Source organism: Eumetopias jubatus, unplaced genomic scaffold (genome assembly GCF_037043125.1).
Source record: "Eumetopias jubatus isolate StellerSeaLion01/CBP00866 unplaced genomic scaffold, mEumJub1_p1.0 scaffold_14, whole genome shotgun sequence".
NCBI lineage: Eukaryota > Metazoa > Chordata > Mammalia > Carnivora > Otariidae > Eumetopias > Eumetopias jubatus.
Window position 1 is genome coordinate 105811880 of NW_028274820.1, and position 25264 is coordinate 105837143.

At 47.1% G+C, this 25264-nt stretch overlaps 1 protein-coding gene across 3 annotated transcripts in view; it reads right to left on the reverse strand.

Moving 5' to 3' along the window:
• Window positions 1-16918, reverse strand: part of PAXIP1 (PAX interacting protein 1) — a 52036-nt gene extending 35118 nt beyond the window's left edge. For all 3 annotated transcript variants that reach the window (XM_088018275.1, XM_088018274.1, XM_088018276.1), the window contains exons 1-4: window positions 16724-16918; window positions 12787-12921; window positions 8450-8493; window positions 6053-6116 (exon numbers count right to left, since the gene is read on the reverse strand). In XM_088018275.1, coding sequence (XP_087874401.1) covers window positions 6053-6116; window positions 8450-8493; window positions 12787-12921; window positions 16724-16804 — 324 coding nt within the window. In that variant the 5' untranslated portion in view covers window positions 16805-16918. The remainder of the gene's footprint in view (window positions 1-6052; window positions 6117-8449; window positions 8494-12786; window positions 12922-16723) is intronic.
• Between the last annotated feature and the right edge of the window lie 8346 nt (window positions 16919-25264).

Below are 25264 nucleotides of genomic sequence, written 5' to 3' on the forward strand. Positions count from 1 at the left end.
CTATAAACAGCATGTTTTTTAAAACCTGCCATTATTCAGCTCACCAGAACTCTAACGTTTTACATCTACTTTCATCCAGTTTGCAAATGTTTCTAGAAATTATTGTGCATTCCACACTACTGTGACTCCTAGTAAGAACACATTTTTATAAAATCACCTTCAAAAATCACTACTTTATAAAATCTCTTTTAGTCACTGTCACAGTTCAGAGATTGGATCAGAAAATTGTTATTTTTACTAGAGGCTTTCACGAAAACATTTATCTCCTGCGGCGTCTGGAGAGGTGAGATTACATAATACAGACTACTCCAATGAATCATTATATCATCTTTATTAAAAATGAAATTAAAGAAACATAACCTCGATGTGCCTTCTCTGGAGCGCCGGGGCTACTCGTCAGTTACGTGCAGCCCCAGGTGAACTAACCGCAGCGAGCCTAGTCCACGGCCCTCCCTGGCCTGCGTCACAGGCCTGGGTCTCAACAGGGAGAAGTGTATTGCTGTGGAAAGAACATCGGTTGGGAGAGAGGGAGACCCGGAAGAGATACACGGTCTCCAAAAGTAGCTCCTGGCAACTCAGAGAACTTCCATGAACCAGAGTCTTCCTCGATGCGCGTCTGGGTTAAAAGGCTTTAAACATCCACACCAGCTCATTTAATGATTCTGTGTCAGCACAATTAATAACTAAGAATGCTCTTTCCACACCAAAATGTTAATAGTTAGGTAGTGGTGATGGAATTATGGGGACATTTTTGTTTTCATTTTTATACTTTTCTGTATTTTCCAAATTTTCAAGAGCGTTAACTTTATAACTGGGGAAAAGTGTCTTCCTTTTTTTTTTTCTTTTAAAGCAATCTTTGTAAACTACCCAACTCGTCATCTTGGCTAACAAAGCCTGGATGTGACCTCGAGACCTGAAGACCAAACCCAACTGCTTCAGTGGCGGGTCAGACCCGCCACCCGTAGACTGTGTGGCTGCCGACCCCCTGGTGCTGCGCCCACACCTGTGTCTCAACCACAGCCATGTTTGCGGGGCACTCTGGCTCCACGCCTTACCCACCCTCGACTCCCACTCCCCTACCATTGCCCCTGGACTCCCACAGCAAGCTACACAGGCATCTAGGGGCTGGTCACGCTCCAGTGAACTGCAGGCTTACTGTCCCCACTCTGCTCTCCTCGAAGAACGTGGAGCAGAGGACGGTCATCTCATCCACGGCCCCCACTGAGTAAGAGCTTCCTTCACAGCGATCAGGAACACCCGCCCTTCTCGGGAGGTCTCACACAAGCAGGACACTCCTTGGTTCTAGACCCCCCCCCCAATTTGTCCTTGCCCCACCCTGATTAGAAACTACAGCCGTCCTGATTAAAGATGGGGGTCTCGCTAAGAATTACGTCTTAAACTTCTTTGATATCGCTCACAGTACCTAGTACAGTGCAAGGCACATGGGTAGGCAGTCAAGAAATATTTGTTGATTGAGATACAGAATGGAAAGGGCTTTTCTTTTCAGTCTTCAAGATTTAAATTACGACCTGGCCAGGCTCTCCATCAGACTCTTGACCTATCCCCCGAAACCTACCCAGCATATTACAACGGGGCCCCCGCCTGCATCAATACCGGGTCAGGAGAAGGCAGATGGTGTCTGTGCTTCTCAGCTTCCGCTGGCACAAGCTCCCTTCCCTACCTCTCCCTGGGAGAGCTCTGGAAGACTCCAACAAAGAGCTCCAGCTTGTATCAACACCCTGACGGGGAAAAGACAGAAGGTCACTGAGAGCCACCAAGCAAACAGTCCTCTCGTCAAGGCGGGGTCCTGCCTGGCGTGCGCATGTGTGCATTTGCAAGTGCTCCAGTGTTCAGGAAAAGGTAGAGACACCCAAAGAGCCTCCACCTGGTGCAGATCAACCGTCCGATGGCTCCCTCCTCACACCCACCTTTACCTCTGTGTGCACTACAACGTGCACTTTATTCATGGGTCCGTCTCCCCTTCTAGAACGTACATTTACTGAGGGGAAGACAGCCTATCTAAATTGATTTGCACCCCTGGGCATTGCTCCTGTCACAAAAGTAGTACTCATCGGGTATTTGTTGCACCAAAGTCCCTTAGCTGCACGCACACTGTGCATGTTGTCTGTTAACACATCTTAAAACTGACATTAATACTTTTTAGCAACCACAAAATATTAGTGTCCCCAGTGCACTTTTCTTAACCAGGGTTTGGGCACATGAAAAACTATCAAGTAAAATCTTGTCCATCCTTATCTGATCAATCTTCATGAACTCAAAAGCACAGCTTTTTATTATGTGATCCCATGACACATTCAGGATTCCAGTTCATCATCCTCAGCGATGAATAGTGTACTAAGTGATCCATAAAGATCATTCTGATTCTGGATTCCAGTTTTTATTACCTAATAAATTTGCTAGAAGGATATAAAGACATTGTATTGTCAAAGGTCCTTCTGAATTAACTTTTCTGTCCACCATGGACCCAGCCATTGCCCACGATGAGTTTCACACCTAGATAAAACTACAGGCCGGGCCACCTCCCAGACCACACGACCAAGGGACGCCTGCTCACCTCTGCCTGGGCTCTCTACCACCTAGACGGTACCTTTTCCATGGGCTCTCCATTTTCCCCCTCCCCACCCCTCTGCCGACTACATCTGCGTCTGCTCAGCCCAGAACCTGAGATCCACATGGACCCCCAAGACGGCATGATGGCCCCCGGGCCAATCGGCAGTCCTGTGTCCCCGCCCAGCACCCTTGCCCTCCTCCTCTCCCGGGTCACAGGCAGGACTGAGGGGACACACGAAGCTGTGCACAACTACCTGCCACAGAGTAGTGCTCCAGACCTTTACCTGGGGTACTGGCTCCTTTCCAGCAATAAAAACTAGTTGCATCTGATTTCATCCTTGGTTTCTAAAAACAATACCCTACTCCTTCAGCACCACCTCCATTTACGCTCAACTCTCTCTTCTTCCCAAATCTCCCTCACTGCACGCTACCCAAGACTCTCTTCCTGGTTATGTGCCTTTCTACCTTCTTCCACAAGAAGCTAATTCTCTGCCCTTCATGCCGCATCTCCACGGCCCCCCATCTGGGTAGCTAATCAATACCCCAAACTCAACGTGTTTCAAACCGACTTCACCATCTTCCCTGAGAAGCCAGGCTCCCGTTTCCCATCTCCAGGAGTGATGCTAGCTAGCATTTCCCCCGGGCTCCTTGTCTGATGGAGGACATCACCCCTGACTCATGATTCACCGTGGAGGCAGCTCCTGCAGGACTTGGTGCAGAGAAGCACTGTGGGCGCTGCCTTCTCCTCCTCCGTCCCAAGTGTGCCCAAGTCACCAAGTCCTGCTGCTTCCTGTCTGGGCCTTGTGTGCACAGCGCCATCCCGAATCCAAACCTCTGCCTCAAGTCCAAGACCACGCCTTTCCCTCCGGCCCTAACGCCCATCCCTACCCCACCCGTGTCCTGCTACTGTTCCCAGACAAGTTGCACCTATCGGACTGCAAGGATTTTAATTTTGTTTGCTTTCCTGCGTTTTCTAAATGTCCTAATGTAAACTGTGTAATGCAAAATTAAATATATAAGAAAAAAGGAAAGCAGCATCCTACCGGCTACTTTAGGGAGCTCAAATTCCAACACCTGGTTTCAGTTCCCATGTTCCCCACCCCCTACCCCCTGCATCTCGAGAACATGCTTTGTTCCCCAGGGCCCTCCTCCTCTCTCCTTCCATGTGGCTCTACCACAAACACACCCACCTCCCCCAATTTTGCTCTAATTCTGTCCACTCTTTCAGGCCCCTCAGGTCTGACCTTTCCCCTCCCCACAGGCTTCCCTGACTCTGCCGTGCACACCCGGGCCTGTTCTTGTGAACTCACACAATGACATCGGGGCCACAGGATTTAGCACAGCATACAGCAGGTGGTGTGTGTACCATAACCTTGACACTAGAATAATGATGGCAAAGACTCGAGCATTTCCAAATAATAATCTGGTACATTTATTACAACCTCTGTTAAATGTAACTATTGGTTTTTTCTAAGACTAAAAGTGTTTTCTAATGCTAATTTCAGTTAATATTTAAGGACATCTGATTACCATATTTAAAACCCTGAAATCATCTTATACTCACGTTTTTGATTTTCTTATTTCCCCAGTCTGTTAAATACTGCATCACCGTCACCTCAGTCCCTGAAAATACCTCGGGACTCCCTACCCCAGCTTCTTCCTCTCTTTCTCTCAACCTGAACCCTCTGGATAGTGGGCTCCGTATCTCTGAACCCACAAATCCAATAAATGAAAATATAATTGAATGCAAAACCCACATTTTAGCCAAAATACAGGTGTTTATACATTAAGGAATAATAATAATGTCTTCATTTTTAAAACTTTTCTGATATTTATCGTACGTTTGGAACATACAGAGAAGTATAAGGGAATAATAAAAGTCATATAGAGCCACAGAACCCGTCTTTAAAAGGTTTTCATTTTGGCCCACTTCAAAGATCATTATCATTATATACATTTACAGCACAGATGTGAAAACCAGTGAAAAATACAAGTATCAACAAAATCCCTGTTCTTAAAAGACAAAAAAAAGCCAAGATTTCAAGGGTCCCTATTAAATGAATGAAGCAAAAACAAAGATAATTTTATAATTTTAAAGAACTTCAGGAATTCACAAGAGACACAAACAACAACAAAGTAGCCCTCTCTGAGCCTGCCTGCTGTGTGGTCAGGGAAGGGTGGAAGGGAGCCGGGGCGGCCACTAGAAGAGAGCGTCACCTGGCTCCACGACTCCCCGTCACAGACACAGGACTCCCAGCTCTCCAACGCTCCCCACACGCCCTTTCGTCAAGGCTGCCACAGGGACGGGGCCATGCTGCTCCTCGCCAGGGTCACCATGGGAGCGGGTCCATGAGGCAGCACTGTCGACACACCTTTTCCCATCCCCATGCTCAACACACTGCCCTATGTAATTTCCAAGTTGAGTTCAAACACCCGCTGGATTTGTTATAATGGTTTTTTATAGTTTGAGGGTTTACTAGCTGGCAGTGCAGGGGACAAATACAATTTAAAAATACTGACTATTCACTTGCCCACTACTTAGAATTCCCCACTGCTGACATTTTGGTCCCCCTTTTGACTATTTCTCCTATATTTTACTCAGTTACTCTTAACACTGCAGATGCTGTGAATGACCTGCCTCTTTTCCCCACTAAAAGCCTTTCCCATCTCTTTCCATATTTTCATAAAGCAGAATTCAAACCTGGCTCTGTAGTTAGGCTATCATGTAAGTGCACAGAAGAGGTTTCTGAACCATTTCCAAACACAGGAGGATCTGATTTTTTTTTTCCAATTTTACCCTAGCCTACATAATGCTCTGCTAAACACCTTTATCCATCAACCTGCCTTTATTTCTACCAGTTCAGGATAAATGTCTAAACATAAGAGAACTGCAGGGGAAAAGAAAAGGAGTATTTTAGGGCTCTTGATTCAGCAACTTTTGTATGTGTGCTCATGCCAGCGGGGGTGGGGGGCGCCAGTGCCGGATGCTCGGTCACAAGCTCAAGGGGAAAGGCGCATCTCAGCGCTGTGAAAATGTTCACATCTTGGATAATAAAGTGTGTCAAATGTTCAGTCACACTTGTTTTGTAATTCCTCTTTATAAAAAGTTGTGAGTTCATGTCTCTGCCTTATCTACTGAGGTTTTTTTTTGATTTAAACGAGCCCTTTATTAAAAAAATTCTTTGCCTTTATGACTGAATTTGTCATCTTAATTTCATTCTTACTAGTTTTTCATATTCAAATTTTGTATCTTTGTAATCCTTTAGATTAGAAAGACCATTTTCACCCATTATAACTTTGTATCTTAAGACTAAGCATGAATATTTAAATAATCATAAATGTCTCATAAGGTCACACCACATATGCAGTTTAGTAAAGAGCTTCCCTAAAACTGGTTTACCAACAGGTCATAAACCCAATGTTCTAAAAGCGCAGAACTGTTACGTGTGAACACCAGCAGACGGCTTGTAACCATGCTTACCTGGGAGAGGCAGGCAGTGATTCCAAAAAAAATCTGACATGACTCTGGAGAAAAACCATTTACTCTGTTTGAAAGTTATTAAGATTCCAATTAAATGAGATTAGTGCCACCTGCATTTCGCTAGCACCTCCTCTTCGCCCACGTGGACGTGACCCACCCTGCCCCCCCACCCCCGGAATCACGCAGGAAAGAGGCAGGCTGACCAGAGTGAGACGGGGCAGACTGGAGGAAGGTCAGCAGACAGCACAGAAAGAACAGGGAGGTGTGTGAGGCACACTTTCCGATCCAGCATCTCCAAGGACATCGTTTCAATAAGCCGGGCACAGCACACTCACGGGGAAAACCTCTGACCTCTGAGAGCTAGCTTACTACACACACACACACACACACACACACACACACACACGCACGCACACGGATACATATTTATACACACATATGGCACAGCCATTATTTTAAAAGAAGATGAAAAGTCTTAGGTTTATTTTAGAAGGAAACATTAATGGAACTTTTGTGGTTTGGCAGAGAATCTTTCATAAAAGAACCTGAGTTCTAGTCTTATTACCACTAACTTTAGGAATTTGGGCAAGACCAACTCTGAGCTTCAGTTTTCTGATTTTTAAAATTCATTCAAGATAAAATTCACTTGAGAGAGCTTACTGTGTGCCAGACACCGGGCATATGTCTCTATGCAAGCAGACGTGACCTCTAGGTGCCTGCACTCTACTCAAAGCAAACACAATGACTTTTTGAAGAATTTGGAGTGTCTACAATTCAAAATGGGTTAAAGTATGACTTTGTTCTCCCTACAGGAGAAGAGTATACCCACTGAGATAAGTGAATTAAGAAAAACAGATCAGACTGAAAATTCCACTGCAATCTGGAAGTCCCTTACACAGCCCTGCTGAGAAACCTTAGAAATACCGGAGCCTGTCTCACTGCAATACGCTCTGCAGACCCATCAATCATGCCCTCAGGCCCGCCATCCATGATCAGTTTCCAACCTCCTACCTTTACCTCAAGGACTTTCTACTTCCAAAGACCTGGGGAAACAGGAACAAAAGCAAATCTAGTGCTGTCCAACAGTCTGCGGGCTTCCCTTTATGTCCCTTCAAGCTGCTATGAAACAGGCCTTAATAAGAACTCCAGGGGAGTGACAGCTTCTTAAGGAATCTTGTACGGAGAATAGATGATCCAGACCAGGAAGAACTAACCTCTCATCTTCAAAATTACCCGTCCCTCTCCCAGGCTTTTTCCCCCCTGGGCTTATAAAGACTACAACTCCCAAGAAACCAAAAAAAAAAAAAAAAACTAAAACAGGAACGGATTTCCTTTAACTCTTCAGATTATGAGGAATCTTAGGACTTCTGAGTTGGAGATGCTAAAGTTCTGCACATCCCTCAAGAACTGCTTACAAAGGGATGTTTTCTGTTTGAGGCCACCTATAAATATTTAACATAAAAAGATTCCATCTCCACCAGTTCAATAAGTAAAAATGCATTCACAGGAACTGCCTGGCACAGCTGCAAAACAAGACAGGGGAAGGACATCATCTTTGCCAGAGGCTGCAATTTTAACACCATGGTGTGGTACCAGGTACCCTTACGAGAAGCGACTTCCGCAAGCAGGTTATGCGTGGAGGACTCTCCAGTGCAGCTCCACACTGTCAGAGGGAGACAGAACTCATGAGGCTCAGGGCACTAACCACAGCCTGACAGCTCACACAAGGCGGGGAGGACAGTGAGCCAGAGCCACACTCAAGAAATGAGGTGAGGGACACGGGCACGGGAGGGAGCAAGGGCGCTCCTTGAGGGCAGCAATGAGATCTCTGTGACCCCTCTGGTTTTAGTACCCAGCCCATAGCAGGTGTCAACACCTGTTAAACCTTTAATCCAACGTAATCAAAAGTAACAACGATACATGAAACTAAAAATGTTCTGCTGTTCTCTTCCCCTATCTATTCGTCAAATAATTCATGATTTGGTTCAGGTAGACTTACAATTTTAGAAATATACCACCTAACTGGACATCAAAAAAATGGTCTATTCCAGAGACAAGAAAACTGAGGTCCAGAGAAGCGAACTGCCTGAGATCATAAAGCCCAGTCCCAGAACTAGGATTCATGCCCCCAAGTTCCAGCCCAGAGATGTTCCCCCACAGCTGGTGCCCCTCCCTCCAGGGGTGATGACAAGGATCAATACATCAAATCTGATACAGAACGGAAAACAGTAGGGACAGAGAACGCACATGCGTGCGCGCGCACACACACACAGAGAACGCACGCGCACACACACACACACACACACACACACACACTCTGCCCTAACTAATGAATCCACTTGGTTACCGTATCAGTCTTAAACCCAGATTCCCTCCTCCCTTCCCCAAAAAGGATACGGCAGAAGAGCTCCACACTGTACGGACAAAATCACCCAAGATGGCTGAAAAAGAAAATATGAACTCAAATCAAAAAATATGTTCAATTTATAATCAAAATGACATTTTTTTATCAGCATTGCTCGTAGAAATTAAAAGCTGTTATAATAAATTACAAAGCACCCAGATCATGAGTATTCAAGTAGTAAAAATATCAAAGATTAGTTATTAATGCCCAAGGTGAAAAGCTCAATTATAGAATGAAGTACCACCAGATATTTTAAAAAATCATTAGCTATAAAAATTTAAATTCTAGGTGTACACCTACCACAGCGTAAGCGTCTAGGCCAGCCGGAAACACTGTCCTCACAAGCGGAAGAACAGGGACCTGAGAGTCATCCCCACTCCCTCCCCATCCCAGGAACATCCTGTCTTCAATCCTGAATCCAACCAAGTGTAAATTCATGAGTGTTTTCAATAAACCCCAACAGACAGAACATTTGCAAACCATGAAAAGTATCTCAAATTCCGAAATTCAGATTAATTATAAAACCTTAGCTTAATTACTACCTTTTGGGGGTAATTTATATTTTTTAAAAATGATCTTACATTTTTACCTTTAATTTTTAAAGTTACATTCAACTACATAATATCCCATTTAGCCAGCTGAAAAGTCCAGAAACTTCAACCCGCTGAAATGTACATACGTACTTATTATTTATGCATCAATTTATTCATCAAATATTTATCGAGAATCTATTTTGTGCCAGAAATGGTGCATGGCACTGCGAATAGAACCATGAAAGAGAGAAATGCGGTCTCTGCTCTCCTGCACCTTGTAGTCCAGGCTCATGATCTTCACTGATCTTCCAGTCTTGTCATGCAGACCTTAAAAGGACTTTAGAAAACCAAATCCCCTCGCTTTTCAGGTGACATCAACAATGTTTCAGCCTCAGTTTATAACAGAGTGTCTTCTGTGAATAGGGTGTAGGAATACTGGATATTTAAAAAAATAAACACTGGTGGTACTTGGGATCATTATTTCACGATGATTTGGTGATTTTGCAGAGCACGCCAACTTACTGGACTAAGTGCACCACGCTGAAAGACAGCATTTCGTATTTCTATTCATGCATTCCAGCCAATGTGTCTTCACGTTTTTTGATAATCCTGGGCAAACTTCAGTTAATCAAAGGGGGCTGGCCAGCATCAGGAACCGTTACTGGCTCTGACTCTTCTACAATCAATATCATCCCACGGACGAGCTTTATTCTCCACAGTAACACCCAGAGCCCTGTGGAGACCCTTGGTTGCATGGCTTAGCACCAGGCTGCTTTACTAATCCCTTCATCTAGAGTGCAGGAGGATTTTCAGAGCCTGGGGGTGATGCATTGTGACAGGATTTGGGCAGGTGAAGGTGCAACTTTTCTTGAGAACACTGGGAGAGGTGCCTGTGAGCACAGGAGTGTGACCACGGAAGCAGACACTCTGGAAAGGTACCCCTTCCAACTCATGCAGCACATACCCTGGGAAGTGTCCCTTTGCGAACTTGGGGGAGGAGGCAAGTATAGGTATCTCCATTTAAGGATTTAGGGCTGGTCATAACGTTCATGCAGAGCAGACCCATCCTCAGACCCTCACTTAGAGGAGTCTAGATAAAATAATTCCAAGTCAGTAGGACACACCAATAATAATAAAGCAGAAATGGAGAACTAGAAAAGCATAGTGACAAGGAGTTATTTATCCCAAGGACCAATAACAATATATAAAAATAAGCCCACTCTAAGTCGGGATAATTAGCATTTCCAATGATGCCCTAAGGCCACTGAGAAATAGATTTCCATTACAAAAATTATTCTATAAGTTTTGGTGACTAAAGATGCAAGTTTTAAACATCTATACAATTCAAATATGTAAATGATAAACTGTCTCTGTGCATTAGAATGCCTTATTTTTAAAATGCACTTGGGGCACCTGGGTGGCTCAGTCATTGAGCCTCTACCTTCGGTTCAGGTCATGGTCTCGGGGTCCTGGGATCAAGCCCCGCATCGGGCTTCCTGCTCTGCGGGAAGCCTGCTTCTCCCTCTCCCACTCCCCCTGCTTATGTTCCCTCTCTCTGTCAAATAAATAAATAAAATCTTTAAAAAAATAAAAAAATAGTAATAATAAAATCCACTTGACAAATTTAGTAAGTCAAAGGCCAAGGATCTGTGCTTATAGAACCGGGCCTCTGCCTCCACCAGCTGAACTCAGACTAAGAACTTGAGGGTCTGGCAGCATCATCTTGGGGTGCACACCAACTACTGGGTCAGCTGACAGATTCCATCGTCCTGTCATGGGGCACTGTAGTCCCTGCCACAAATCACAAGCAGCCTGGAGCTGTGAAGCGGATGAAAGATGAGTGTGCCTGGGGCCTCATTTCATGCTACCACAGCCAAAGGGGAAGAGCAGGATGGGGGTCTATTAAGCTAGACTGGCGAAATGGTGGTAATTATAGAAGCTGGGTAATAGGTATTTTATGCAGCCTTATTACAGCCTGACTTTTCCAGAAATACAACATGTAAAATGAAGAAGACCGCTTTTTTAGCTTGGCCTTCTAGCAAGGACGGATCACCATTCTGAAATGTTACGTCCCAGCTGGTTCCCTCACCCTCGAGCTCTGGGGACCAGCCCACATCTGTGGCAGTCACTTCACATCGGACCGGTCCCAGCAGCTCACCTCCTGACCCCATCCTCCATGGACTTGTGCCCAAGGATTTATACACTGAAATACACATTTATTTTCCTTTTTTATTCCTTTACATTTCAGGTTGGGCAATTATACATAACGTGTACACACAGGTTTTAAATCATGTAATATCCTCTTACATAGAAACAAAGGGACAGTAGAGGGGATATTACAAAGCACCCGCTGCGAAAAGGGATTGGAGCGTCACGAGATCTAAGCACCACTGCTCTAAATGGTCTGGCAACAATGACCTTAGTCCCCAACACTGGTTACTAAGGCTGCCCTTTTCAGGTTCATGCAGCAACCCGCACAATCTAGGGGAAGTCACTGTCATGAGACAAGGGGCTCCAGGCTGCTGAGGGAGCCGAGATACCATCCCCACAGCTAAGGAAGAATGGAAGCAAACCAGAGACAAAAGGAGGGTCCCAGGGAGGCAAGTGCGCCTGTCACAAGCCTGTCTCTCTCGCCAAGTGGGGTCAGGTGAATCAAGCAGGAAACCTGCCGATGTTCGGGCTTCACGAAGGAGCTGGCCATGCCGAAACAAGGAGTCTAGGGCAGGATCGTGACCACCGCATGTCACTGCTGTAAATTAACAGACACTCTGACGTTGCTGCCTCTGGAGAATCTGGTTTCTGAGAACCTTCTCATGAGACAGATCTGCTTTCAGGTTTATTTTCAAAAATCAGGTTCCTAAGCCTGCAAGGCAGCTTCAGACCTGGGTACTGATGAGGTGCAGACTTCCCAGCGGCCAGTCAGCTTCTCGGCACCCCAGTCTAACTTACTGGCAATCTTTCCTAACTCCTAGCCTCTCTTGTTATTAAACCATAATAATTTTCATACTGATTTTTAGGCAAAGTATTTGATAGCATAAAGAAAAAAGTGGTAGTGTAACTGAACTATTTTAAAACAAATATATAACAGCTATAATTAAAAAAAAAACTGAAGGTCCAAAACTACAAAATTACATTTCAAAACATGCATTTAACATCAGTCAACTTAACTACAAGGAGCAAGAGAACAGCACAGCGTGTAGATCAACAAACCCTGAACAAGTCACCCACCAGGTGAGGCCCCCCACTTTCTAGAACCAAGCACCCCAAGTCAGCTAGACAGTACCAATAATGGCCACCGGGTGGACGGTGGGAGAAACAGTCACGGTGACCACTGTTGGAGAGCAGTCAAACAGCACAGCGAATGGGAGGCAGGACTCCCTCCAATGTGTCCAGCTGGAAATTAAGACCACTTGCCACAGTGGGGATGGAAAGTGGTCCCTCCAGGGGTCATGACCTGACAGGATTCTGCCTGCCTTGGGAGAGAGCACACTTTCTCATGAATCCCCAGTGCCCATCGCTGTAGGCTGACACACCCATTTCCAGGACATGTCCCTGGCGTAGAGAGCTCTGGGCAGAGAGGAACCCCGGCCACACCACCGCAGGTGCATGAGCGGACCCATCAAGAGTTACCTGTAATGTACAGAAACCTGGCCACAGCATGATTTAACACAACGGGCTTCACGCTGCTTCCCATACAAAGCAGTATTTTGGCAAACACTCTTGAGTTACAGTAAGACTTTGTATTGATTTCAAGACACATCATGAAGCGTATAAAATTAATGAGACTTACTACTAACCTTAACTACAGGTAAATCAAAGACTTCCCGAGCTTCTCCAACCTCCGGATTGTCCCCGTCTTCCGAAATTATGTGTGAGGCTAGTGCGTTGTAGGACACTTCCTTAGCTTTCCCAGCTTTGAGAAGCTGGATAACCTTCAAAAAACCACACAAATTAAAATGAAAAACACCGCATTTCATTCTTGTTTTACACAAATTGTTGTGAACAATGAAAATTCTAATAAAAACACACCATGTTCACCACACAGATTTAATAACCTTTTACTGAGTCATATGCCATCAAACATTTGAGGACAGTAGAAAGCAGCAGATCCTGATCCACTGACCAAGTAAGCATGGAGGCTGTGAGCCAGGTACTAGGTAGTGTCTCTGTCTTGAAAACAGAAGGTCTGACAGACAACATTTCAGGGCTGAGACGGGGTGCCCAGGCTCAAACTTCAAGGCTTAGGGACAGGTAGTTTCGCCACAAATGGTAAAGTTTCTAGAAGAGGAACTACATGAGCAGAACCCTGATGAACTTAAGGAGTTAGCGAGACAAAAATACATGCGCCGTTGTGGGCGGGGGGGGGGAGAGCAGCATTCAACACACTGGACAGGTGACAGGGTCAGACTGTCACGTGCTATGCAAAACTGTTTGCAATTTATTCTCATACAAAAGTGTCTTCTGGAATGACGCAAGTGTTTTATTTAAGCAGGGAAATGGCATGACCAGATTTTATCAAAAGATTATGGTCAGTGCAAAAAGAATGCACTGAGTTTGAGACAACGGCAGTAGTCCAGGGGAAAGCAGCAGGTAACTGAACCAAGGACTGTCACTAGGGAAAGGAGGAAGAAAGAAGTGAGAATGCACAAGACTCGGTGCCTGGAAGGGGTAGAAGTGCAAGAGAGAAAGTGCTGGGGACACAACAGTGGCATTCACGGAGAAACAGGTTATGAGTGCAGAGGTGGGGAAGCAAGAAAAGTCCTTTAGTTTGGGGCACATCCTTCTGATGCCATGTGGAAGGTCTAGGAAAAGACTTCACTGGTACCTGGAAAACGCGGGCCCCCACCAGATGGGGAGTCAGTGGCGGCCAAAGTTCTGAGAGTGAGGTCCCCAGGTGCAGAGAGGTAGGTGAAGAACAGGAGGCTACTCACCTGCCAGAGACTTCAGGGACAGGTGGAGGTGAGGGCAGAGCCCGAAGAGCCCAGATGTGCACCACATGTGAAGGTGACCTGATGCCTACATAGCTCAAATTACCCACAAGTTAGGTAAATTTTTTCAGAATATTTTACTGACCATCCAGAGATGGCAACTGGAGCCGATGCTAAGTATTTGTTCTAAGTAAAAAGAAACTGGTTTGTAGCCACAGGTCACCTCCACTTTCCTCCCTTCACCTCCGAGCACCTTTAGTCCCCACACTCACCGACGTGACCCACGAATACGGCGCCTTCCTTTTATCTGTCCTCCAGTCTGCATTTCCAACCCTACTGCCTTTTTTAGGAGTCTTGAGATTTCAACGTCGCCCCTTCCACCCACGAACAGCGAGGTTCCCACTGGTCCTCACACGCGCTCACACACATCCAGGCCCCTACTCTGCTTCCTCTGGCTGACAAATCCCTTGGAGCAGCAGACCAACCTGTCTTCACTTTCTCACTTCCTGCTCACTCTTCACCCACTGCCTTTTCTACAACTCTGCTGAAATACTGATTTCTCATGGACTGAAAGATGCCCAAACCACAGGCATCTTCCCAGCCTCCACACTACTGACTCTTACTAGATTTCACGCACATCACTCAGCACCAGGTGTACTGGCCATCCTGGTGTATCCCAAATATATCAATGCCTCCGTTCCTCAGCACATACGTTCCACACAAAGGACATCACCTCTTCCTCTTCAGTTCTGTGTAGAGCTCAACACCCCACTGAGAAGACACCTACTTTCAAAAAGTTCAGTGGTGCCTCCTCCTAGGCACCCCAGCAGCGAAGTCTGTCCTTGCTGCACCTACCACCCTACACCGTAACGTCTTCAGGTGTGCTCCCCAGCCCTCAGCAACGAGGGAACCTCAAGGAGAGGTATCAGGTTCCATTCATCTTCAGATTACATCTGCCATCTAGGCCAACGCCTTAACAGGTACAAGATGTTCAATATACGTGAACTTTCTGAATCCATTTTTATAAGATTCAGGGAATCAATTTTCTGGCTCTAAATCGTTTAGAAAATATACTGTTTCACATCAAAGTGGTTTGCCAAGGACATTTTTAAGCACTTAGATTTGACTCATAGTTGAGCAAATATGGTTTCAATTCAACTTGTTCCAGGTTTTAAGTAACATTTGGTTCAAGTCCCTCATAAGAGCCAAAGTCCTAAAACGAAATAAAGAGTGTAGGAAGGAGGTGGGGCAGAAGGATGGATAGTGAAAGACAGGAAAATTATCAATATTGGAAAAAGCCGCCACTGTTACAGGCGCTCATCGCGATCACTCCGGGTTCAACACCTGTGTATCTCTAGATTCAAGGCTCAATCTCCTCACCCGATAGTTACAGTAGAAAAAGGATCCACCTTGGGGGTCATGCAAGGGAGTTAGTTTCGTTTACTAACGTACTAACAGACCAGCCTCTAGAAGGCCAAGACCAATCAGCCTTCCCTAATTCCTTCCATGCCAACCAAGATTACTGGTTAAACACCTGCCTCCACTCTTGAGGACTAAGGTCTGATCACCTGGCTTTGCTTTCCCTCGCCTCCACGCTTAGCACTCACAGCAAAGGAGACACCCCAGGAAAACTTGAACTGCACACACTTTAATAAAGGGAATACTGTGAGGAATGACCTGAAAAAGATATTCAACTACGATTTGCTTCCACGCTGGAAGAGTAACACTCTGATATTTAAAGAGAAGTATTATTTAAACTTAGAAAAAAGCACAGTATCCTCTGGCATGAGCCTGTTAAACGTTTACAGTGATGGTGCTACCTGGGTATTTTCCACATTTACTGTTTAATCCCCCCAATTAGGAAAATCAAAAAATGGGAATTCGCGGGTGGCACACTGACCGCTTTGCACACTACTGAGGCTCCACAGCCCAGACGTGTGAGCTCCGGTGGCTGGCCACACAAGGGGCGGTTCACTAAGCCCCCAGCAGCCTGGACCTGGGGTTCCTAGTTGAGCTCCATCCGCTTCACCCTGTCCGCTCTCGGAACCCAGACACACGGGGTGGGCAGCAAGAAGGATGCCCCCTGTCCGAATCTGCCCCAGAAAGGGGCAAAGTAGCAGCTGGCTGAGGTGGCAGGCTTGGGGGACTTACCACACGCGACAGGACGCTGGTCCCCCACCAGGCGGAGGCCGGTGACAATCCGTGCTAGGCCCGAAGTATGCCCCCTCCCACCCTACGCCCTCCCCTCCTCTCTGGTCAGAAAGTGGCCCCCTCTCCACGTCATCCCCTCTCTGAGCTCACCCTCCAGGTGCCCTGCCCGCTGATGATCCCAGTGGCGCCTGACCCAGATCTCCGTCCCTCCCCTCATGCCCCCCCCCAATCGTGGTTCCCGAAGACCCCCTGCCCTCCAGCGTCCGGGCCGCGGGTCTCAAGGACCACCCCCACGTCCCCTCCCTCTCCCCTGCTTCCCGCCGGTCGCAGATCCCGCAGCACCCCCACCCCCAGGTCCCCTGCCGCTCCCTCCAGAGGGTCCCGCAGACCACCCCCCAGGTCCCCGCTCCAGGTCCCCTCTCCCACGTCCCCTGCCTCTGGTACCTCGGGTCCCGCGTCCCCCGCCCCCAGGCCTGCTCGGCGCCAGGTGGCCCAGCCTCCACACAGGCAGGCCGGCAGGGCCGGCGGGCCCCGGGCGGCGGGGTCTCTACGTTTTGCGCCCAGGCGCGCGCCCGCGGCGGGAGCGGGGACGGGCCGGGAACGCGGCGGGCGGCGGGCGGCGGGCGGCGGGCGGCGAGCGGGGGCGGCGCGGTACCTGCGGGTCGATGTCGCCCACCGCGTAGTACTTGACCTCTCGGAACATCTCCTCGGGAACTTTGAGCGCCGGGTCCGACATGGTCGCGGCGGCCAGAGGGCTCCGCGGCGGCTCCCGCCCCGCCCGGCGGGGCCCGCTCCCCAACGGCGCGGCCGGGGCCCGGTGCTGCGAGTCGGGCCCGCTCCCCCTCCCTCTGCGCCCCCGCCCGCGCCGAGCGGCCCAAGCGCGGGAGCCGCGCGCGCCCTGCGGGACGCACCATCCCGCCGGCCGCCGAGGGGGAGCGCCGACGAGCTGGCTGCCAGCCGGCGCCGCCTCGCGCTTCCGCCGCGGCCCGCGGCCCCGAGGGCAAGGGCACCGCGAAGCCCGCTCCGCAGACCCGGAGCCCGTGGCCGCCGCTTCCTCGCGAGGGGGGGGGCCCCAGGGACGCGGAAAAACGCGCCCCCCCTTAGTGCGGCCCGAGTGGGCCGGTCCCGGGAAAGAAGGGAACGCGGAGGCCCCTCCCGTCCACACGCGCGGCCGCTCGAGCGGCGCAGGCGCGCGGCGGAGGGGGCGGGGTTTGCGGCCAGCCGGCCGAGGCGATGGCGGCGCGGGCTGGCCTCGGGCTCCGGAGGGGCTCACGTCGCCGGTGGCCACCGGAAGGGACCCGAGGTAACGCCTCAGCGCCCGCGGCCGAGAGAGGCCGGGTCACGGGCGCCGGGTCCCAGCTCAGCGGCGGGAGCTGGACAGCGTCCGAGACCGAGAGCGCCACGGGCTGGCCGAGGGCCCCAGGCCTCGCCGGTGGGCTTCTCCCCGTCGCACCCGCACCGCGCTCCTGCTGAGGGAGGCCTTGCTCCCCTCCCCCTATAGCCCCAGGCGGCGGCCAGCTGTGACGTGCGCGCTCTGACGTCACCCTGGCGGCGCCGCCCTAACGTAGCCTCGCCCTGACGTCACCTGGCGGCGCCGCGAATCCCCGGGAGCCAGTGGACGCCGGCGCCGTGGGCCGGGGATTGCAGTCGGGAACGGAGGACGGAGGACGCCGAGGCCGAGGTGGCCGCCCGCCGCCGCTGTCAGCTGCTGAGTGATAAGCGTTCTCAATTCAGTGTTAGTGCAGTCGGTCCTTTAAAGACCGGGAACTTCCGGAGTTCCCTTCTGAGGCCTGCCTGAGCTGGCCTCTGTCCCCGGGTGCGGTCTGCGATGACGGGCGCTCGGGCCGGGGAGGACGGCGAGGACGGCGCAGGAGGGGCGGTCGGGAAGGGTGGTGCCGCACGGGGTGGTGGGACTGAGCGGCCGGGGAGGACGGGGGGGGACGAGGCAGGACGGGGTGGCGGGGGAGACTGGGGAGGACCGGGCCGGAGGCGGCGGCCGGCTCGTCGCTTCCGTGTGTGCTTGGCAGCCAGCGCGTTCCTGAGATGGAAAATAAAAACCCGAGTGCTTGTCTGAATAAGAATCGCTCTGCTTTCTCTGAATACCGGACAATGTGTCTGATGTTGGTCACTACAACATTTTATGTCCGGTGTTAAGAAAATGTCGGTGTGATAAGTCCCTTGTAAAGACCGATCCAAAATTAGCTCGCCCTGTTACTGCGTGACAGAACTTGTTTAGCGCATTTCTTCTCTGATGAAACACAGACTAAGTACATAACTTTAAAAGACAAAAAGCGTGCCGCATAGGTATTCTGTTCTAGGTTAGAAAAGAACTGGTAGCGTTTAGCAGGACGAACTTAACCCTGCTGGGACTTAGGTGATTCAGTAAGGCGGACGAGGGGGCTCACGTGCGTACTTTCAGTCGGCGCGATGTGAAGTACCAGCCTGTCGTCCGGGGGAACTGCGCAGGCCGGCGGCGGTGCACACGTGCGCTCTGCACCGGCCCCGCGAAGGCCGGTGTTGGCACACGGGGCGACGATGCACTGAACGCTGCTGCTTTGCCGGGGACGAAAAATAAAAACCTGTAGACGAGATCTAATTTCATACGGGTGGTGGATGCTCTGAGGAAGTCTACGAGACTGACGTCCTGAAGACATGAAGAATTACCCATCTGCCAAAGGACTTGAGTTGGCAGTTCCATTTTTTAAAAACTAGCACTAAGGGCGCCTGGGTGGCTCAGTCGGTTAAGCGACTGCCTTCGGCTCAGGTCGTGATCCTGGAGTCCCGGGATCGAGTCCTGCATCGGGCTCCCTGCTCGGCGGGGAGTCTGCTTCTCCCTCTGACCCTCTTCCCTCTCGTGCTCTCTGTCTCTCATTTCTCTCTCTCAAATAAATAAATAAAATCTTTAAAAAAAAAAAAAACTAGCACTAAGACTCATAAAAATGATTATCAGAAAAGGTTCATTTCTATAAGATGTCCATATGCAAAGTTATGGAAAAATACCACGTTGAGACTGCTGTATTTTTTCACAAATAGATATTTCTCATTGATTTTTGTAGCACTTAGAAGATGTCCCAGTTTAGGGGTGATAACAGCATCTGTTCATTAAACAGAAGCTTTGTAGTTCTTTAACTCTGATGCATGTACTACCCTCAGGACACTGAGCATTAATATTTTTCACTTCTCCCAACTAAGCTCAAAGCATGGTCATTTTGTTGATAACTTTCAGAGAATAAACAGACTGCTTGATGGTAATTTGGTAAATAAGGTCATACATTTCACGTTTTCTGTTTTGCAAGTTAGATAACCCGGGGCTACAAAAAAGTGAAGTGTGAAATTGAAAAAGTAAGAGTTGGGAATACTTAAATTGTACCTACCGGTGGGAACTTGAAGCGTTATTTAGAAAAGTATTTCCAAGTGGCTTTTTAAAATACATCTCTGTATATTGAATACAACACTCTCAGTCTTGTTCTCATATTTTGTTCCATTCAGCTGGTCACCCCTTAAAGTTAGAAATGTTTAGTAAACCTTTCATTTGGGTTTATAGACTACGGCATTTTACCTTTCTCATGAAAGGGGATGCTTAAGTTAGACGCACAAACAAGCCAGAGTTTTATCGCAAGAGAACCTGGGAACCCAAAGGATGTTTATGGGAAAGCTTCATTCAACTGACAGCACAGTTGCCGCCAATAATCATCTAGCTATTCAATGTATAAAAACTAGAAAACGGGCGCCTGGGTGGCTCAGTCAGGTAAGCATCTGCCTTCGGCTCATGATCCTGGAGTTCCAGGATGGTGTTCCACATTGGGCTCTCTGCTCAGCGGGGAGTCTGCTTCTCCCTCTGACCCTCCCTCCTCTCGTGCTCTCTCGCTCTCAAATAAATAAAATGTTAAAAAAAAACAAAACTAGAAAACGCAAGGAAAAGAGTAAATTACCCCAAATCCCATCCCCAGAAGCAACACTTGAACTCCTAGATGTCCCATATATTTTCTCCTTAAAAAAATTATACCACACATACTCTTCTGTTGCCCCTTAAAGAATTGTCCTTCCTTGTCAGTAGATAGATGTACATTATTTAATGCATATACCATACAGTTTTTTAATGTACCTGAATTTAATCAACTCTCTTGCACATTTGTTTGCAATGTAACAATTACAATGCAGCAATGAAGCAGTCATAAAATTCACTGGTTCTGTTCTCTGTCACACTGACCAAGATTTTAACACCCCGACTCTAACTTCCTGAGCCCTTCCCTTCTCTTTAGATCTATTTCCATCTCCAAGATACTGTGAATCAATCTCACTTCTTTAATAGGACACTCTGAGGATGAGAAACCTGAGGCCCAGAGATGTTAAGTAACTTACCAGAGTCACTAGCAGAATTTGGTCCATCTTTTTGGACTTAGGACTCTAATTCAGTCTTCAGACGAATTAAAAGGAACAAGTTTAATATCACATAAATAGAAAAAAGGTAATCTCTAAAAATAATATGGTATGGAAAATTTAGCTTTGTATCAGTTAATAATAGTCCACTGATAAATATTTTTGCAGCTAATGTCTCTTTCTCCTTTGGAATTGGCTGAAGACAGAAGAGACGATCATTACATCTAAGTTCAAAACTTCCCGATTTTAATGTCTTGTGTCTGTTTTAATTTTCTGATTTAATTAGTTTCCTAATTAGAAGGGGTTAAATTAATTAACCTCATTATTTACTATATATTTAATGATTTCTCCTCTATTGGGAGTTACTTAATTTTCAATAATTGGAAAGCTTATGACAAGAGGGAATATTGCCAAGTTTTACACTTACTGCTTGATGATCAGCAGCAGGAACAGGACAAGCTGAAGGGGAATTTTGGTGAGATATCAGGTACATGCAAAGGCCCTTTCCCCCTTTTTTGAAACATGATACATGTAAAAACAGGTTGGGATGCCATAATTTCTATGAAATCAGAATTCAGTGGATATATCCTTTAAGGTTAAAAGATATCCTAGGACATAAGATTTTATAAGAAATAACCCTACCACATGATCTTAGTTAAAGACAATACAATAATCATGAAGCTTTGAATAACACTAGATAATTATAATGGAAAGGCTGAAATTATCACCCATATAAATGACACACTAAAATATTCAGATTTTCCTCAGACTTGTTCATGGACTACACCAATGGCAATTGGGACGACACAGTAAAACCATGGCCTAATATCCATATAGCTTGTGGAAACCAAATAGGCCCGTTCTTTCGTGTTTATGTGTGTATAGATACAAGCAATTTGTGGATAACTATGTTTTAAAAAAAGTGATATACAAAAAAGATTCAATAGTTACTTTTTAAAGAGCAAAAATGAGGCTGTATGTTTCTTTTCCCCACTTTCCAATACATTCTAATATAGATTGGAGTGATCAGTCCTCTGCTGTGCAGAGACTAACAGAGACAGCACACAGCTGCTCACTTACCCAGGCCTCTTCATTGCCACCTGTCCATGACCACACCACCTGGCAGAAGCCCAGGTCCGCCACAGGTTGTGTAAGGGAAGCTTGGGTGGTGGTACAGTTTTAAACGCAAACCTGTTTAGTAAAGTGAAGTGTCTGATTATAGGAAATGCACATCCGTTAAACAAGCATTTGTTGAGCATGCAGGAGCACAGCAAATAGGCCTTGCTTAGCCGTCAAGACGCACCCTCAGAATGACTGAGAGCCATTCTTTTTTTTTTAAGATTTTATTTATTTGAAAGAGGGCGGGGAACAGAGGGACAATACAATAATCATGAAGCAAGCAGACTGCTGAGCGTGGAGCCTGATGCAGGCTCGATCCCACGACCCTGAGGTCATGACCTGAGCTGAAATCAAGAGTCGGATGCCCAACCAACTGAGCCACCCAGGTGCCCCTGACTGAGCTGTTCTCTAAGCAGCATGTTAAATGCCAACATGAGTAGCATAGGGTCCTGGGATTCAAAGTTGGGAGATGCCATGGGGACTGGGATGATTAGGGACTCTGGAAGGTAATAGGAAGAAGAGGAAGACACCCATTCCTGTCGGGAGCAGCAGGCTCTGCAGAGCCCGGCCAAGAACCAACATGGCAAGACAGCAACTCCTGACCTGGGGAGGAGGCTGTGGGCAGGGCTTTGGAAGACCTGAACCGAGAAGTGGATCAAAGACCTTCAGGGAAGAGTTGTGTGGTAAGTAACAAGGATAGCCCACGGTTCCCATAGATCAGAATCTGTCATAGATCAGGGCTAAAACAGAGACAGTAGAAGCTGGTCTTTCGTTGGATCCCATTTGGAAAATATCTGCCCTGTTCAGTGTAGAGCAGGCATGGTACTCCTAGGAGTTCCACAGTACTTGAGAAGTGCTAGCTGCACAGTGCTCCCTGCTCTGGCCCCGCACTTCCTGGAACTTCTCACTGCCTGTGAAGCAAAGTTCAATCCCATTAGCCTGCCGTGACCTCCTATTACTCTGACACGCCCCATCCTTCTTCTCCAGAACAGAGGACACCAGGCTTATCTCTGCTACTCCCCTTCATCCATGCTCTCTTCCCACCAAACTGGACTATTTGACTTTCTTGAAGCACAGCCAGAACTCCATGGCTTTCTACAAACTGTCGATCTCTCCATCTGGAATGACCCTCTCCACTGAACACACTTATGCAGATCTTACCTCTTCTTCCGATGGCCAAGATCAAATGCCCATTTCTTGAAACATCTCTCATGCCTGGAGATAGAATTTTTCTGGTCCCTTCTATTTATGATTACAAATAAATTATGTAAGTGGAGCCTCTTTGGCATGGATCAAGGATGGCTAAGCCAATCAAATATGAGAGAGTTTATTTCAACCCAACATAATGGTTGGTGTGATGCGTCTGTGAACCATTTTCAGGGCAAGGGACAGAACAAGGTAGGAAACCTAAAATGTGAGAGCTTGCCTTCATCCCAATACTTAATATTTAAAATACCAAAAAGACTTTATCTTTAAATGCTTCTTCATCTCAACCCCATCCCCACCCACCCCTATATAATCCCTCCACTACTAACTAAAACAAGTCTTACTTCCCTTAACATGTGTTTCCCCCTCTGTTTAAAGTGGTGCCTGATGTCAAGTGGACAGTGGACACATATTTAAAGAGTAGATGAATGCATTTTGAATGAATCAATATCACTGCTAAGGATTCTTCACCCTGGTTTTGAGGCACCGTGAAAGACAGTCATCATTGTGCAAATTTAAAACTTAACACTTCTCGGGGCGCCTGGGTGGCTCACTTGGTTAAGCGACTGCCTTCAGCTCAGGTCATGATCCTGGAGTCCCGGGATCGAGTCCCGCATCGGGCTCCCTGCTGAGCAGGGAGTCTGCTTCTCCCTCTGACCCTCCCCCTCTCATGTGCTCTCTCTCTCTCATTCTCTCTCTCAAATAGATAAATAAAATCTTTTAAAAAATAAAAATAAATAAATAAAACTTAACACTTCTCATGAAGTTGCTACACTATTGGCTACTGGGTTTTATTTTACAGATAGGGAAACGTTCAGAGAGGTTTGGTCTTGGGTCAGCAGAGTTTTTGTGTGAAAGGCCAGGTAGAAAAGATTTCAGGCCTCATGGTCCATAGAGTGTTTTGATTTCTTCCCTCAGCTGTTGCAGTGAAAGAAGCCCTAGGCAATGTGCTTACCCATGAGCAAGGCTGTGTTCCAATAGAACTTTATTTGCAAAAACAGGCTGTGGGCCAGATTTAGCCTTTGGGCCTAGGTTTGCCGACTGGGGTGGGGGGTGGGGGGGTCCAGGGTTACAGACTTGAAAGTGGAAGAAACAAAGACGGACACCCAACAGGTAGGAACTAAGCCACCGGCCTCACAGCCCCAGTTGGCATGCTTTCTGCTTCACTCTGATAACTCTGCGCTCTCAGGAGGTCTGTCTGAATGCTTGACCATTAGGAAAACAGGGGGATTAGGGCTAATTAATTAGTCCAGACTTTGAAATCCAGAGAGAAAAGGGCCTCATATTAAGTGCAAATCATCATCCTAAGTAATATATTTGTGGCACTTTCATTAAATTTTCTCTCAAATCTTGAAAAATATGTATCTCCTGACTGCCAACATTTTCATCTTAGCGTAATTATGAAGCCTCCCCAAATAATCGTTTTTCAGTTTGTGATACTCAGTGGGGCACAATATCTGCTACTGAGACCTGACCAAGCTGTTTGAGACTTATTAGCACGGCACAGGTGAAAATGAGTGAAGTCTTAGTGAAATTTGTTCATAGTATATTGAATATAAATGTCTATTGTGTAGTGATGCTCATGGAAAAGAAGAAAAGCACTAAAATCTAAAAGAAGTTAAAATAATTCAGTGTCTATCAAGATAAACATAGGGATTTTAGGGACCCTTTCACAAGATAATAATAAAAACCATTTTTATTACCGGAAAAAAAGCCAGACATTTCAACATGTGATAATTATTTTTACGAATAACATGTTCACAAAGAGAAAATGGTGGCAAAATTAGGCATGTGACTCTTTAAATGAGTTAAAGTACCTTTTTTTTTTTCATTTCCTAACATGAACAAGTATTTTGGACCTTAAGCTTAGAACCAATCTAGGGACTATGAATCTAAAAAAGTATCACTCTTTGTTTATGGACATTCTATTCCTAGTCAGATCTAAAGACACATTTTCTAAGAAATTAAAAACCCAATTACATCAAAGTTCTATTACTGTCCTCTGTTTCCTGAGTAGGATTTACAGGTAACTCTTAACTCAGTTTAAATCAGTTCATCTTCTGAGGCGCCCGGGTGGCTCAGTCGGTTAAGTGTCCGACTCTTGATTTCAGCTCAGGTCATGATCTCAGGGTCGTGAGATCGAGCCCCACATTGGGCTCCGCACTCAGCGGGGAGTCTGATTCTCTCTCTCCCTCTGCCCCCCCCCCGACTCATTCTCTCTCTCTGTGTCTCTTTCTAAAATAAATAACTCTAAAAAAAATCAGTTCATCTCCTTCCCTTAAGCACACGCTACTCCTTCAAAGGCAGAGACCACAGGAAGTGTCTTACCAGCTGGGAGTATGGAGGCTATAGGATGAATCAGAAGGAAAGTCACAGGAAAGAAACAGCTGGTGTGCTTTGATTGGGTGGCACTGATTTTCTGCTATTTCCTCTGCAACATAAGAAAATCCACTGGGGTCAGTGTTGAGGGTGTCCGTATTCAGCTTGTTCC